Raw genomic sequence first — 15,047 nt, forward strand, 5'->3', positions numbered from 1 at the left:
TGCTGCCCATAAATACTTCTCCTGTTTGTACTTGATGTGGGCAGCAGATTATTTCCTTCCTTTTTTTCAGGAATTTTGACATATCTGAAGATAAAACATGATGTCAGTCTCCTGTCTTTTTTTCTCCATATTATGTCTGTCATTCACTGAAAAATAAAAGTTCAATGTCTCTGTTACAGTCAAGTTTAGGTTTATGGGTGTTTGCACAGCTCTCTCTGCAGAGCTGTGGCACTAAGTTGCAATGCATTTCCAGAGGGAGCATATTCTCTGGACATATGGATTTCTAGTAGCAATTAGCAGGATATATTTTCAAGATTTAAAACACAGTAAAATAAATTTGTGGTGCTTATTTTATGATCTCTTTTCTTGTCTCTATCTTAGTTTTACCGATCCATGAATATCCGGATTGCCTTGGTGGGGCTGGAGATCTGGAGTAACTGGAATAAATGTGATGTAACTGAGAACCCCTACTCCACCCTGAAGTCCTTTCTGGCTTGGAGTAGCAAAGAGAGGGTGCACAGAAAACACGATAATGCCCAACTCATCACGTAAGTTGATTTCTCCTATTTCTGACAAGTGGGTTGAGTGTGTGGAAAATCACTTTGTGAGATCATATTGTTCTAAGATTCAGAATGGTAGATTTATGTAGAGGCTTCTCAGCTAGCATTCAGCTCCAGCACCCAGAACACAACCATTTTAGGAAGGGTGGAGGTTCTGGGCTGTGCAGGGGTTTCAATACACGTGCTTCAAAGAGCATCACCATTATTGTGTATCACAAGCAGCTGCACGTGATCTGGCACAGCTACATGGACAATTGCAAGAAAATCCAAACCATAAGCAAGACCTGTAAAGGGGAGCTCAGCCCTTTGTGGAAGGCACTCGTTCCTAGCTCATCCTGCTGAGACACAGGGTCCCAGTGCTGGGAGCTGATGGCCTGTGACTGATGGCTGCTGGCCCACTGATCTCATTAGGGCCAGCAATGCAGATGTCATTGGAAGAAAAAAATTTGCAGCAACTCTCAGATCTCATTACCTCTTCCATGGTAATTCATCCACCAGGACATAGTGGTGAGTCAGAGGACCTGTAGGGCTCAAATGCAGAGATACAATGCCTTTTCTCTCGTTTTGTTTGGTTGAGGTTTTTTCCCTTTAACATTACTGTATTTCATCCTCACCTGGCCATGTCCTGAGCACAATATCAAGGCCTTCCATTTCAGACAGGCTGTCAGGGACAGCGCAGAATTCCAGTTCACCAGGCAGGAGCCAAGCGTGGCTGCACCTCAAAGGTGTTACCTAGTACTCTGTCAAGCCCCTGAATCCCAAGCTGGCAAATATCAGGCTTAGAGTAAATTAAGTAGTCACAAACAGTACTCAACTAAGGATCCAGAAACAGTCTTTTCTGTGCTTGTTGCAAAGCTCAGCAGGAGCACTTTTTGGCACCAGACCATTATAAAAAGTAGGATTGTCTGGCTGGCCCATAAAACAAAGCAACTGTCCAAGAAAAACAGATCTTAAGGCTTTGTAGCTCTGCTATGATGTCCTGTACTTGAAGATACTACTCAAGACGATGTGTCCCCCTGACACTGTGTCTATCTATGAAGCTATGCACTGCAGGGTGTATTTCTCTGCCTGCCTTCTCAAGTGCCTCAGTGCCATTTCATGGTCTTTCTGGGTTGATTTTAGGGGTGTGCCCTTCAAAGGTACCACAGTAGGCTTGGCTCCCGTGATGGCCATGTGCTCTGATTTCCAGTCAGGAGGAGTAAACATGGTAAGTAATTACTAATACCTAATATTAAGTTTCTTGCCAGCAGTGAATACATAGATAGATGTCTCCAAAAGCCCAGGAAGAAAATATTTCCTGTGAAGTTCTCCAGCTCACCTGCTTATAGGCAGGAGTACCCTCAGTAGATATTTTCTACATGTAGTAATGAGCAGTGCCACCTACCCCACTGACCCAGAGGTGCACAGGACAGGCACAGGTCAAATGCTGACTTGCCTCTTTGCCCTTGCACAGGATCACTCTGATAATGCCATTGGTGTTGCTGCTACCCTTGCCCATGAGATGGGACACAATTTTGGCATGAATCACGACTCAGCTGGCTGCTGCACTACCCCTGCAGCGGATGGAGGCTGCATCATGGCTTCTGCAACTGGGTGAGTTCATCTTACAGGGTCTTACGGAGAAATGCAAAGGGCTTTGTTACAAGAGTAAGAACTAGAAATGCAGACTGAAGATGAGTCTGTTGCTGCCTTTGGAGGCAGTGTGTTTATAGAGAAAATACTGCTGGGCAAACCCTGGATCATGGGTCAGTAGCAATTTGCTAAATTCACAATGAACTGATTCCTGCCTGAGTAGACTTTAGGCCTGACCTTGGCCTTAGATAATGCAGGCACCTGGCAGCATTTAGAAGTGGAGCTCTAGACTGGTAAAAAGGAAAATTTTCCTGTTCTCTTTTCTTAAGAGTGCTCCTTGGTTTCAGTGAGCCTGTGTTTAAAAGGGAAGAAATAGTCAGCTTTGAGAGAAAGGGAAGCAAGAGTGACTCTAGAAAACCACAGGGGGTTTAATAGCTCATTTTGGAAGAGGAAACAACAGTTTCAGTCACGAAAAATGTGAGACAAATCCATCACTTAAAGCCATATTCCACTTTTCCTCAAGCCTTCCTCCTTGGGGTTTAGAAGGTTTGAACAGGTTTTTTTTTTCCCATAGATGTCTTTTATGTGCATGGTTTCATCTAAATAAGAAAAAACATTTATGTGAGAAGTGAAAATGTGGTGGCACGCAAGTAGAGCACACAGCATGCACACACACGTGCATGGTCATACACAGAGTGCAAGGTTCTGGCAATGTAATTGCCAGAAATTAATAATTAGTGTAACAGAAAATATTCACAATCTTCAAAATGAGGCTGTAGAATTATTAAATTAAAGGAAAAATTAAATGTTATTTTTAGCAGTTAGGTTCAAGCAATTATTCACAGGCTGAGTGCTGGATTCCAAAGCTTGTTCAAGCAGTTAGAAATAAGCCACAGCACCAGTACTGAGCAGGTAAGGACAGCCATGCTTGCCAAAAGTCAAATCTATCTCAACATATTTTGGTTCTATAAAGTTTATATTTTCAGGCCATTATATTTCTAGACAGTCTTGCAGTGCAGTCTCACCTTGTCTTCAAGTGTAATTTGGGAATGTGAAATCACCATCTGCTTTGGCACAACTCCATAGATTTTGGGAAGAGACCTGTGTCCTTTGGCATTTGTCAGGATTTGCATGTGCTCATTTCTGGTTCTCTAAATCATTGCCCAGATCTGTCTCGATGTTTTTCTCCGCTGTCTGTATTCAGGCACCCATTCCCCAAGGTGTTCAACCAGTGCAATAGAAGAGAGCTGGAGAATTATCTGCAGTCTGGTGGAGGCATGTGTCTCTCCAATATGCCAGATACCAAGAAAATGTATGGTGGAAAAAAATGTGGAAATGGCTACTTGGAAGACGGGGAGGAGTGTGACTGTGGAGAGGTGGAGGTAACAACTGTTCAGATCCAACCATTTGGGGTTTAGTGGGACACAAGGTTTTTATTACGTATTTTGCAAATGCAGTTATGTGATCTGTAATCAGGTTTTCTTTGTGCAGGAGATACACATACCTTCCCTGCATATACATGTAAAGCAAGGTTCAATATCATGTGTAACTTCACAGCGTGTAGTACAATGCATCCCAGAACTCAGAGATGGTGTAATCCAGAGCTGAACAGAGGTGATGAAAATTTCCTTTAAAAAAGAGAAGAAAAAGTGATTTTAGATCACAGATCATTAAGGTTGGAAAAGACCTCCAAGATCGAGTCCAACCTTTGACTGATCACCACCCTGTCAACTAGGCCAGAGCACTGAGTGCCACATCCAGTAGTTTCTTGCACAATTCCAGGGATGGTGACTCCACCACCCCCCTGGGCAGCCCATTCCAATACTTAATAGCCTTTTCTGAGAAGAAATTTTCCCTGATGTCCAGGAAGAATTCTTCCAGGTGTTACAGTTTCATATATAAGTTCCCTTTATCTACAGCTCCATTCCTGATAAGGATGGTGCTTCTCTTAGCACTGCATCTCACTTCTCCAAATCCATCCTTTGACTAATAAGAGAACAGGGAGCTGGAACCAGCAGCCCAGACTCTCCAGGTGTAATGAGCACAACCAACAGTATCCGGTCAGTCCATCAGAGGGGATGGTTGTGCAGTGCTGTGTGTCATGAGCACACTGTGGAAGGTACTTTGTTTGCATGTAATTCATTGTGTATGAGAACAGATTAGTGTCAGCCTCACATCTGCCCTGTAAACTCTGCTGCATCTCCCTGTCTTCCAGGAGTGCAACAACCCCTGCTGCGATGCCAGCACCTGCTCCCTGAAGCCAGGAGCTGAATGTGCCCACGGCAGCTGCTGTCATCAGTGCAAGGTGGGAGCTCTGGGTTTTCCTGAGAGGAGAGAGAATAATGGGGGTGGAATTGTGAGGCTGAAAACTGGAGGGGGAAAGAGGAGCAAACAGCCAAACAGAGTTTAGCTCCTCACCTGGTTTGATCTTTTAGGTACAACAGCTACTAGTGCAGTCAAACTGGTGGGGTTCCTTTCTTCTGGCTGACTAATTTAATTTGCTCCTGTGATAATTTAAGATGAGCCATTAATGCTGCTGGAATGAAGTCTCTCTGCCTCTTTCAAACACTTAGGGATGGGGTTAATCAGAGTTAATATTTCTCTCCTCTGGCTCTAGAAGAAATCTAGACAGAGCTCTTGGAGCAAACACTTCCTCTGGGGTGTAGGCTGGATGCTGTCTTGGCTCCAAACCCTCTTTTCTGAGGTGCAGTTGAATTCCTTTAGCTTAGGTGCTTGCTGAAGAAATGCTGGCAAAGAGAATTATATATCTGTGACCACTATAATTTTAAATCTCAGCTTTCCTTGTAGAGACTGGTTAAAATATGTTTCTGATTTTTGGAGCCAAAGATCTCAAGCTTTGACAACAAATTAATTCAAAAATGGAACATAGGCAATAATTTCTCTTAGTCTCATCTTTGTTTGCACATTGATTGCTTGCTCTTACTGACCTATCCTGAGCATGTGGAAATCCACCTGGAGTCATTCCTTTCACAAAAGACTTGGAACAACCTCCTAGATGAAATTGTGTATGCCCTTTGTTCTCCGTGTGCATGGTGGACAGGAGAAGAATGAACTGAATAAACTCATGAGCAAGGGAGACATACGTTATGCATTAGGAAAATGTCTCCAGGAGAAATGACAGGCAAACACTGAAACAAACTTCCCAAACAAGGAGGGCTTTGAGAACAAATTACACAAACATCTGTCAGAAATGGTTCAGGTAAATTGGATCCTACCCAAGGGTGGAGCGAGATGGATCAGTGTCCCCATGAGATCCAGCAGCATCTGTCAATGATCTCATTGCTGCTTGGGGAGGGGATCCAGTCATTAGTTTGATTCTACACAGTTCACCCAGTTAATGAAATCACGGTTATATGAGTCACTGCCGACCTCAAAAAACCTAAGACAAGGAGGATGAAGTGACACACGCAAGATTCTGTCTTATCTACAGGGAGACATTGCGCAGATATGAATCCACAAAAGGCCCAAGCAATAATTCATTTTTTTCCCCCATTGTCTCTTTTAAGCTGATGTCTCCAGGAACTCTCTGCAGGGAAATGTCAGGACCCTGTGACCTCCCAGAATACTGCACTGGCGAGTCACCGTTTTGCCCCCTCAACTCTTACCAGATTGATGGGGCTCCCTGTGACAGAGGAAGGGCCTATTGCTACAGTGGCATGTGCCTCACATACAGGGACCAGTGTGTGCAGCTGTGGGGGCCAGGTAAGGCAACAGGCAACATTATGTGGCATCCTGCTATTGTTCACCCTGTGCAAGGCAGTAGTACCTCCCATACCTGTTATCAGTGGCAAAGTCTGAGGAGCCTTTTCTCCTGCCTTACTCACTTGGAGGAGGCAGTTAAAATTTACCATGCTCAAAGCATTCCAGAAAAAGAACAACTGAGTGGTTGGCCTGGGGTGAGATGGGCTGCCAGGCTCCACAGGAATCAGCCACGAGTCTCTTCCTTGCAGGAGCGCGGCCAGCACCAGACGCCTGCTTTGAGAAGGTTAATGCTGCTGGAGACATCTATGGGAACTGTGGGAAGGACATCTACGGGAACTACAGGAAGTGTGAGACCAGGTACAAAGCAGAGTGGCAGCCAAGACTTGCTCATTGGAGAACATGTTTTTATATATTGCAAGATTATGGGCCAGTAGATAAAACTGATCCATGCACTGGTTTCACTCCCTCCCTCTGCCTTCTGAGAATCCAGCTGCATCCTTGTTGAACTTAGAGCCCTTAAAACTGAAGCTTTCAGTTCACCATTTTCCTGCCTTTTGCATTTTCAAACATCTAGTTGATATTTTCTTTTCAAAGCAACAGAAGGGGGGATTTTTAAAACTGTAAATGAAATGTAGCTTTCTATCTGAGACAAAAATTTCTTAGTCTTAACTGTGATTTTGTTGAGGTTGGCATGGGGACATCACCCCCCATCCATGGGGACTGTGAGAACATCAGTTCTCATCAGACACTGTTGCTTGGGCTGTTTCTTGGGCAGTGTCTGCTCATCGAACAATGACTCAACACTGCTGCTTTAATTTACATGTAGAGCCGATACCTGCAAAACATCCAGCAGCCCAGAAATAATCACTTTAGTCTTTCCTTTGAAATCAGAGATGCCAAATGTGGGAAGATCCAGTGCCAGAGCTATGCTTCCAAGCCCGTGCAGTCCAATGCAGTGGCCATAGACACAACTGTCAACACGCAGATGTGCCGAGGGACCCACGTGTACAGATCTGACCGTGAGGAAAAGGAGATGCTGGATCCTGGCTTGGTGTTGACGGGAACAAAATGTGGGAGCCATCATGTAGGTACAGTTCTACATGGTTTGGGGGAGGTTTCAGCATATCAGTTTTTCATCCAGAATGTGCTTTTTGGTTATCAAGCCATTAATTTCTTATGTCCAGTGCCTTTGTAGGAGATTTTTATGTTTGTTAGAAAAATAATTTCTTAGAGGCTTCAGAGAAAAGAACACACACCACAGGCCTTATGTCCTTGCCAGATGAAGTCCAGGGCCAGTGCTACATTTGGGATTTGCTAGTTGGTTGAGGTTGTCTTGCTTAGAAGTGAGACACACAACTGGAAATCAAGACATGTGAGAGCTCCTTCAGGGACTTTTCAGAGCTAAGCCAAGTTATTGACAGCAGAGCACCCACTCCTCTGATGCACATTAGGTGGGATTTAGGGATTAACTGTTTGCTTGGGAATCAGGTTACCTTCATGGCCTGTTGTTCTGCCCAGGGAATTAGTTGTATTTCCAAGGTGCCTGGGACCCCACGAGTCACAAAATAACACAAGGCAGTAATGTGGTACATAGCTCAAAGAGCTAACACTGAGTTTTTGGATCCTTTCTCTGCAGGTTTGCTTTGAGGGTCGCTGCCAGAACACATCCATCATCTTTGATTTTGAAAGCTGTAGCAAGAAGTGCCATGGGCATGGAGTAAGTGTCTTCCTTTTCATCTCCACTTCAGGCTGAAGCAGGAAGGGCTGCCATTCTTCTGTGGGTGGTTGTTCAGCTCAGTTCTGATACCACACTTAGGTTTGCTCCAGACTTTGGCTTCTTGATTATTAATCTGCACATTCTTTTCCTGTTTGATGCATTTTCTGGTCCATGAGCTTCCCTTTGACATATGATTTAAAGAGGTCTACTGGAGGGATATGAATTGCAATGAATGAAAAACAAGAAGGGGCAATCCTAAAGAGAAATCTTCTGGGCCCAGTTTAGATTGAGTAAAAAAATATATCAGACTTGCCAAAGGAAAAACATACTAGAAATTCACATTTAGAACAGTTTATCCCAAATTGCTCTGCAGTGCCCCCAGGGGATGGAAAGAAAAGACAAATATGAATGGGTCAAGCTATTTGGCCTAAACAATGAGAAATCTTCACTGGATGAAAGGAAGACTCATATCCTTCTATTTAGAGATAAGAGAAAGGTGATTCTAAATGCTGCACTTCTCCTGAATTCAGGTTATTGGCACTTCAGCTGAAGAACCCTTGTCTTTTGGAGAAAGGGAGAATATCTGAGGCAATAAAAGGCATTTTAACTCAATGAAAAAGAAAGATTTCCAGGCACTTAACTCCCTAATTATGTCCCTGAGAGTTTCTTCTGTAGTGTTTTATTCAGCAATGGCTTAATTTGTTTTAGCTTGCAGGGTCCTTAGTAGCTCGCACTAAAGTCTCTGAATCCTCCTACTCCAGGTCTGCAATAACAACAAGAACTGCCACTGCAACCAGGGGTGGGACCCCCCGTTTTGCAACAAGGAGGGGAGGGGAGGAAGCTTGGACAGTGGTCCTCCTTCGCCTGAAGGTGAGTGGAACCAACTCTGTGATGGTACCAATTCAGAAGGACTTGTGTTGGATTGGGAGCAGAGAGATTTCCATTTAACAAACTCTACTTTCTTGCCCTCAGGCTCTTCAGCAGTCGTGATAACTCTTGCAATCCTGGCTCCCATTCTCCTTCTCATTGGAATCATGTTTTTATTCTATTATCTAAAATGCTGGAATAAATTTGCCATCTGTTCTCTAAAGAAGACACCACAGTTCAGGTAAGTTGTCAGTGCTGTGCCTTGTCTGCTTGCACCCCCTCCCACCTTCAGTGCCAGGACAGAAGAGACATTGTAGAGGCTGTGAGGAATGTAACTAGATGGGTTTGTTGGTATAGTCAGTATTTGCTTCTCATTTTTTTACTTTGGTGAAATTAAAATAGAAAATACAGGGGGAAAAAAAAGGAGAAAAATGTATCAAGACAATAACACTCTTTTCTTTCTCTCATTGTCAGTGACACCTCTGGAACTGGACACGCAAACCCTGCCTTCAAGTTGAAAACCCCCCAGCAGCAGAGGAAGGTAAGGCCAAGATCACATTCCAACTCCTGGGGGAGAGAAGCAGCTGCCCTAAGATGTGGGATGTGGTTCCCTCTCACACTGCAGTCAGGGACTGGTTTTATGAAAGAAAAAATAGACATCACCTGTGGCTGAAAGTCAGTGGGAGCTGAATGTAGTACCTGTTTCTAGAGATTTCCTTATGGGCAGGAGCTGGGCTTTGACCAGGCCTGTGTGGCTGCTTGTCTCTCCTGATAGATCCTTTGCTGTCTTAGAACTGCAGAAATGGCAAACATGGAGTTTATTTGCAAGCACCACAGTAGGGCTTGAATTACTCTGTTTTCTTGATTCCCATTTCTGACTCATGATCCCAAATTGTCCCAATCTATCTAATCAATGTCCACTAGACATAACAACACATGCTGGTGCTGCAGGCAATATTTTCTACTGTGGCTCATAGACCTCACGCAGATCCTTACAAGTATCGCAGAGTAAAAGTGGTTTGAAGTGGGAATACCTAACTCTTGGGATTTGTGGGTCTCCTGCACAGGTGATTGGCTTCCCTGAAATCCCACCAAAGCCTCCTGCCCAGCAAGCTCCAGGGTTCCAAACAAGCAGGCAGCAGCCATCTGCCCCCTCCTCCAGCTACAGCTGTGCACAGCCGGCACCTCCGAGGGACATGGCCCGGCGGACACCCCCAAGCAGGCCAGCACCTCCTGCTCCCAAACCCCCCATCTCTCAGGTATGGAGTCGTGACACTGTCCTGCAGATGCTGTTTGTTGGGAGGTTTGTTCTGAGTGATGCTGGTGAAGCCCCTCACCCTGGGGGGTGTAGGAGTTACCGTGTTCACCAGCATGTGCTCCGTCTCCCCGCAGGACAGTTCCTGGTGGTTCTCCTTGCTTTGCAGTGTGGCTGACAGTCACTGTGCTGGACCCTATCACATACAATTACTTAATTCAGGTCTCCCAATACCTCTGACCTGGACATGAAGCTTGGATCACAGAGCAGGATCCACTTTACCACAGTCATCGAAATAGTTTTTAGCTGCAAGTCACAGAGTTCATTTGTCAGGAATGAAAGGACTGTACAGATTTTTCCCTAAGCAATCCAAGCTTAGCTCCTCTTACCATTTGAATCACACAATCATAGGGCTGGAAGGAACCTTAAAGATTGTCTAGTTCCATCCCATCTGCTGTGGGCAGGGACACCTCCCACTAGAGCAGGTTGCTCAGAGCTCCATCCAACAAGCCCTTCTGGGATTACCAGTCAGTGGTTCAGTACTGAGTGAAGGATCTCCATTCCTTGGGATGATCCCCCAGGTTTCTTGCATTTGTACTGAAGCCTCAGGAGCCTCAGACAAATTTTGATGTGGAGCAGGAATGGGACCTTGAGTCTGTTTCGTAGAAAACATTAGTCTTAACCCAAACTGACCGCATCTTATGTGAGCATCCTATCCATAAGGTTATTTTGGGGATTCTTTTGCTGGCAGCTTTGTTCTGAACTTACTACAGATCACACATTCTTATGGAAAAGATGGTAAATCACTCAGAGACTTAAACCCATTTTGCCAAAATATTAGGATGGGACCATCAAAAAAGCAAAGTGCCTGGTTACAGCAGGTAGCAGGAGGTTGGCTCCCAGGCATTCTCTCTCTGAAGGATATAGAGGAAAGCAAACCCTTGAGGGATTATTCCTATAGAGGAAAATTTTAGTGAGTAGGATTTGTGTCCAGCTCCATTGTTCCTGTGAACAGCCGGCACTTCAGCAGGAAAGAAAACTAAAACAAAAGCAGGAAGCTGACTGTTGTCAATAAGGAATAGGTATCCTTCCCAGCTGGTTGTTGACAAGTTCTCCACAATCTCCATTGTGTGCCTTCCCCAGTGCATCCAGTCTCTTTATCTCAGTCAGCCCAACTAGATGGAACAATTTTCATAGAATTTTCAAAAGAAACTTTGCTGTTTCTGGGTTGGTGGAGAGCTACAAGATGGAAAAGGTACAGGGGAAATAATTAATGTCACTGTTTGCAAGTGTCAGTGTCCTTCCTAGACATTTGCAGCATCTGCCAGATTTGCTCTCTTGCTATTCCTATAGGATTTCTTCAGACTTGGCAGTCAGTGGAATTTAGTCTGCCTTGTCCTTCCTGGAGTCACAGGGCAAGATCCTTGGAGAGCAATAGATCCACAAGCCATCAAGCATTGCATTTATGCATAGTCTGAGGGAACTGCAGGGTTTTTGGGTGCCCTCCAAGTCGTGAGTGCAGCTGTGTTTGTTAAATCAACACCTGTAAGCCAGCACTTAGCACGGAGCCTGAGCAACAACAGGCAGTCAGCTCTCGTGGGGGTAACTCCTCCCCAGGGGTATACTTTTCACTGAAATTCATTAGATGAATGGAAAATATAATGCTCCAAGTATTCTATTAGGGACAGCTGTGTGCACAAACAAATAAAAATTGCTTGTGGGTCTGCATGTATTTGTGTGGGCACGTGTTTATAAACATACAGTGTTTACAGGCATTGTATGGGCAAACATACAGCGAGTGTGTGTGTGAAACTTGCTTCCAACCTGAAGTGCATCAGTAATGTGGCTATTTAAAAGGCTCTGGAACATAGCTTCCCTATTACTTGCAAAATTCAGAGCTTAAAATTCCTGGATCCTTCTTTAATAGCCAGAATATGATGGGCTTTCCAGCCACAGCTCCATCTGGGAAGCAGGGCAAGCTGGGAACCCTGTTACCCTGTTTGTCTGTCCTTGGCTGAAGGCAGCTGCCCAGCAGCCTAAGGCCATCCTGTGTTCATGAAAATTGACAGGTGAAAAACTCTTACATGTTGAAAACCACTAATCACCTGTGTAATACAACAAGCCATAGAGCTGCCTGCGCTCTTCTGGAGTCAGAGGGGGAGAGGGAGATCTTCATAGGCATGGGTTTACCTGTGTCCCTCAGCCCTCTGTCTCAGGCAGGGAAGCTAAAGGCTCAGCTGTGATGGGGACTCCTGCCCACTCTGTGAGGCATCTCCTGTTTTTCATCATGAAGCCACAGATTGTAATAACCCTGGGGTTAACTCCAAACCAGAGACCTTGGGGTGGGCAGCTCCATCCCCAGCCTGCTCAGACCTGCAAAACAAGAAAGAAGCCCAGGAGGTCCGAAGGACCTCTGGCCATACCCAGAAGTTCACACCATGTAAAGTGAATGCAAATATCATCTCTGTTTATAGGTTGAGCATCTGCTGAAGCTGAGAATTCAAAACTATATCTTTCTTGCATAGGATATTTCGAGGCCCCGGCCACCCCAAAGGGCTTTGCCAGCTGATCCTGTCCCATCCAGATCCAGAGCCTGGCAGGGGAACAGCCCTGCTGTCCCACTGCCTCCTGCACACACCAGAACTCCGGGACGGCTCCAGCCTGGGGCAGAGGTAGGCACTGAGTGTGGTGGTGGGAGTGGGGCAGAGCAATGGGGGGATCAAAGGTGTGTGTGACCCAGAACCATTAGTGAAGAGCAGCAAAACACAAAGATTCACACAAGACTTGAAGATCCCAGTCAGGAACAAAAATTCTTTCCAGCCTCTCTAGCCACGGCTAAGGAGATGCTTTCTCTGCAAGGAGTGTTTCCCAAAATTGTCCTTAATAAGGGCAGTTAATAAGGGACTTTTAGACACTGAGTTCAGTGCCCTGCACACTGGACCACTCAACACAAAACACCTCCAACTCCACACAGCACAGTTCTGTTGCCTCCAGCCTACAACATACTGGAGGCCAGCTGTGAAAAATGGAGAAAACTGCATGAATTTCATTGTGCTCTTGGTGGGAGAGTTTCCTGTGTAGGTGATGCTTTTAGGGTGTGAATGCACGTGAATGCAGGCTGCCCCTGGCTGGCAGTAACACCAGCTCCAGGAGAGGGCGAGGGCAGTGCTTGCTCTTCCATCACTGCTCACCCCTCTCTCTTTTCCCTTTCTCCATCTCACCCAGAATACTGGCACCTGGATGGCTGGAGCAGCGAACAGCTGGAAAGTGGGACAGCCAGGCTCCCGTGGGCACTCCTGAAGCAGTCTGTTCTGGCTGGTTCTGGCTGGTTCTGGCCTTTACAGGGTACTGGATGGCCTTCATTACCCAAAAACACACTCCCTGCCACAGTGTCTCCGTTCCTCTCCTCTTGCCTCCCGTTTCCTCCGTGACTCACCAAGCTGCAGTGAGGTGTGGCAGGAGTGCCCCAGGTACATGCCAAGCTGAGCTGGACCCTCTCTGCTGACAGCCTTTTCCGTGTAGGGATGACTTGTTTGTACGGTATTTAAACATTGTTGTGCAATATCCAATGCAGGGATGGGGTGAGGGGGGTTTCACGTGTTTTTAATCAGTTATTGAAGTGCTACCAGGGAGAACAAGCTGTGAGTGCAGGTGCTGGCCCTGATGGGCTTTTATGTGAGTCCCAGCTCTGTTGGCTTCCTCAGCCCCTCCACGCAGCTGCAGGAGCATACGTTGGTGCTATAAAGAACCCGCTGCCTCCTGGGAGAGCAGAAGGCAGCTGGTGATAACTTTCTTTAGTTTATTTTCAGTTTACAGTGTGTGGCAAGTGGGGCCACAACAGGGAGCAAACCAGGGAAATATAATTTGTGGGCCACTGTGGGTTTTGACTGGCTTTATAGACTGGATTGATTATTTTCCCTATATAACCATCTTCAGCAAGAGCGTTGCAACCTGTCTGTCCTCCAGCACTCGCTTGTCTTCCCTTGGTGCTGTAAAACCTGAAAGCATCCCCAGCATGGCCCATGAGCTCTCATCCATGTCATTAGGACACACTCAAGGTACGACAGGAAGACTGGCCAAGAGACAGAGCAAAAGGCCAGAAGGAAGCTCAGCAAAGGGCAGTGCTGAGACCTCCTCTCCAGCATGCGGTACCGCGAGCAACAGACACTTTTGCACATCTCAGACTTCAGTCTGTGCTGAGGAGTAACTCAGCATGGGCTGTCTAATCCCCAAACCACTGAGAAACCTACCTTAAAAATGCCCAGTGGAGAAACAGGAGAAATATTAATACAACACATGGTGCTTTTGTACGACAGCTCTTTTACTCCAGGTCTTTTCCTCCAGGCCATGGATGGAGAGAGCTGTCTGTGTGCACTTTAAGCAGCTGATGGTTCTGACCCTGAGGATTCTCCCTTATGAATTTGTTTTTTTTTCTTCTCCTAATAGTTTGGGCTTTTGTATGGTTGTTTTTTTTCCTCAGGATTTTAGATTAAGACCTTTTGTTATGCCAGATATTTTTTTTTCCTTGAAATGATTCCCTAGGAGAACACAGGGAAATGTGGAGCTGTGGTTACAACAGCTCTGTTGTGTCTGATTTATTACAGAAAAATCCTCAAACAGCGTGACTGCTGCTCCACATGTGAGAAACTGTATTATTGGCATAAAGAAAAAGAGTCTTGTCTGATGGTTCTCTTTCCCTAACATATACTTACTAAAAAAAAACACAACCAGAGAAACTCCAAGTACTCATTAAATTTGTAGTTATATGTAGTAGTGTATCTCTAAGGACTTAAACCACACTAGTTTTCACAACTTTACTACCTCTTTCTCCACAAGGAAACAGTTCACAGGGTTGAATTTCTCACTGATTATTCCTTATCTCACTAATTTTAGACCTTTTCTTACCTTTTATGTGCCTGAAAAACAAACCAACCTAAAAAAACTCTTTTCTGAATAGAGGTCTAGCAAGTGAAAGACAACAGCTTTCTGATCTTTATATATCTTTTTCTATAGTTGGGATATATTGCATATAAAAATGTATATTCAAAGAACCCCCAAAATTTGTTGTTTCTTGGGGTGCAGCCAGTGTGGCTGTGGATGTCATGGCATGTTTTGGTGCTCACAGGTGGAGCAGGACTGTACATCACTGTAGTAGTAGATTCAATCATAAGAACTTGATCTTTTATCTGAGCCCTCACTGAGGACACAGCAGCACACTTCTGCTCCAACCCCTGATCTTCAGCAAATGGCCACTCAAAATCACTAAACTTATTTTCACTGCATTTCATGTGAGCATGGGATCAAGGTTTTAAAAAATGCCCCTGGACACACAGCGCTCAGAGAACAACTGGAC

At 45.2% G+C, this 15,047-nt stretch overlaps 1 protein-coding gene across 1 annotated transcript in view; it reads left to right on the forward strand.

The window, feature by feature from the left end:
- ADAM19 (ADAM metallopeptidase domain 19) overlaps window positions 1-14,803 on the forward strand; it is a 33,186-nt gene extending 18,383 nt beyond the window's left edge. Inside the window, exons 9-23 of the mRNA XM_027682368.1 lie at window positions 382-548; window positions 1,683-1,767; window positions 2,014-2,153; window positions 3,337-3,514; window positions 4,348-4,437; window positions 5,660-5,855; window positions 6,104-6,212; window positions 6,747-6,939; window positions 7,492-7,572; window positions 8,334-8,442; window positions 8,545-8,680; window positions 8,914-8,980; window positions 9,507-9,698; window positions 12,220-12,366; window positions 12,920-14,803. Coding sequence (XP_027538169.1) covers window positions 382-548; window positions 1,683-1,767; window positions 2,014-2,153; window positions 3,337-3,514; window positions 4,348-4,437; window positions 5,660-5,855; window positions 6,104-6,212; window positions 6,747-6,939; window positions 7,492-7,572; window positions 8,334-8,442; window positions 8,545-8,680; window positions 8,914-8,980; window positions 9,507-9,698; window positions 12,220-12,366; window positions 12,920-12,994 — 1,965 coding nt within the window. The 3' untranslated portion in view covers window positions 12,995-14,803. The remainder of the gene's footprint in view (window positions 1-381; window positions 549-1,682; window positions 1,768-2,013; window positions 2,154-3,336; window positions 3,515-4,347; window positions 4,438-5,659; window positions 5,856-6,103; window positions 6,213-6,746; window positions 6,940-7,491; window positions 7,573-8,333; window positions 8,443-8,544; window positions 8,681-8,913; window positions 8,981-9,506; window positions 9,699-12,219; window positions 12,367-12,919) is intronic.
- Window positions 14,804-15,047: the final 244 nt, after the last annotated feature.

This window comes from Neopelma chrysocephalum, unplaced genomic scaffold (assembly GCF_003984885.1).
Source record: "Neopelma chrysocephalum unplaced genomic scaffold, ASM398488v2 Primary Assembly neopelma1_63, whole genome shotgun sequence".
In the NCBI taxonomy this organism is placed as follows: Eukaryota; Metazoa; Chordata; class Aves; order Passeriformes; family Pipridae; genus Neopelma; species Neopelma chrysocephalum.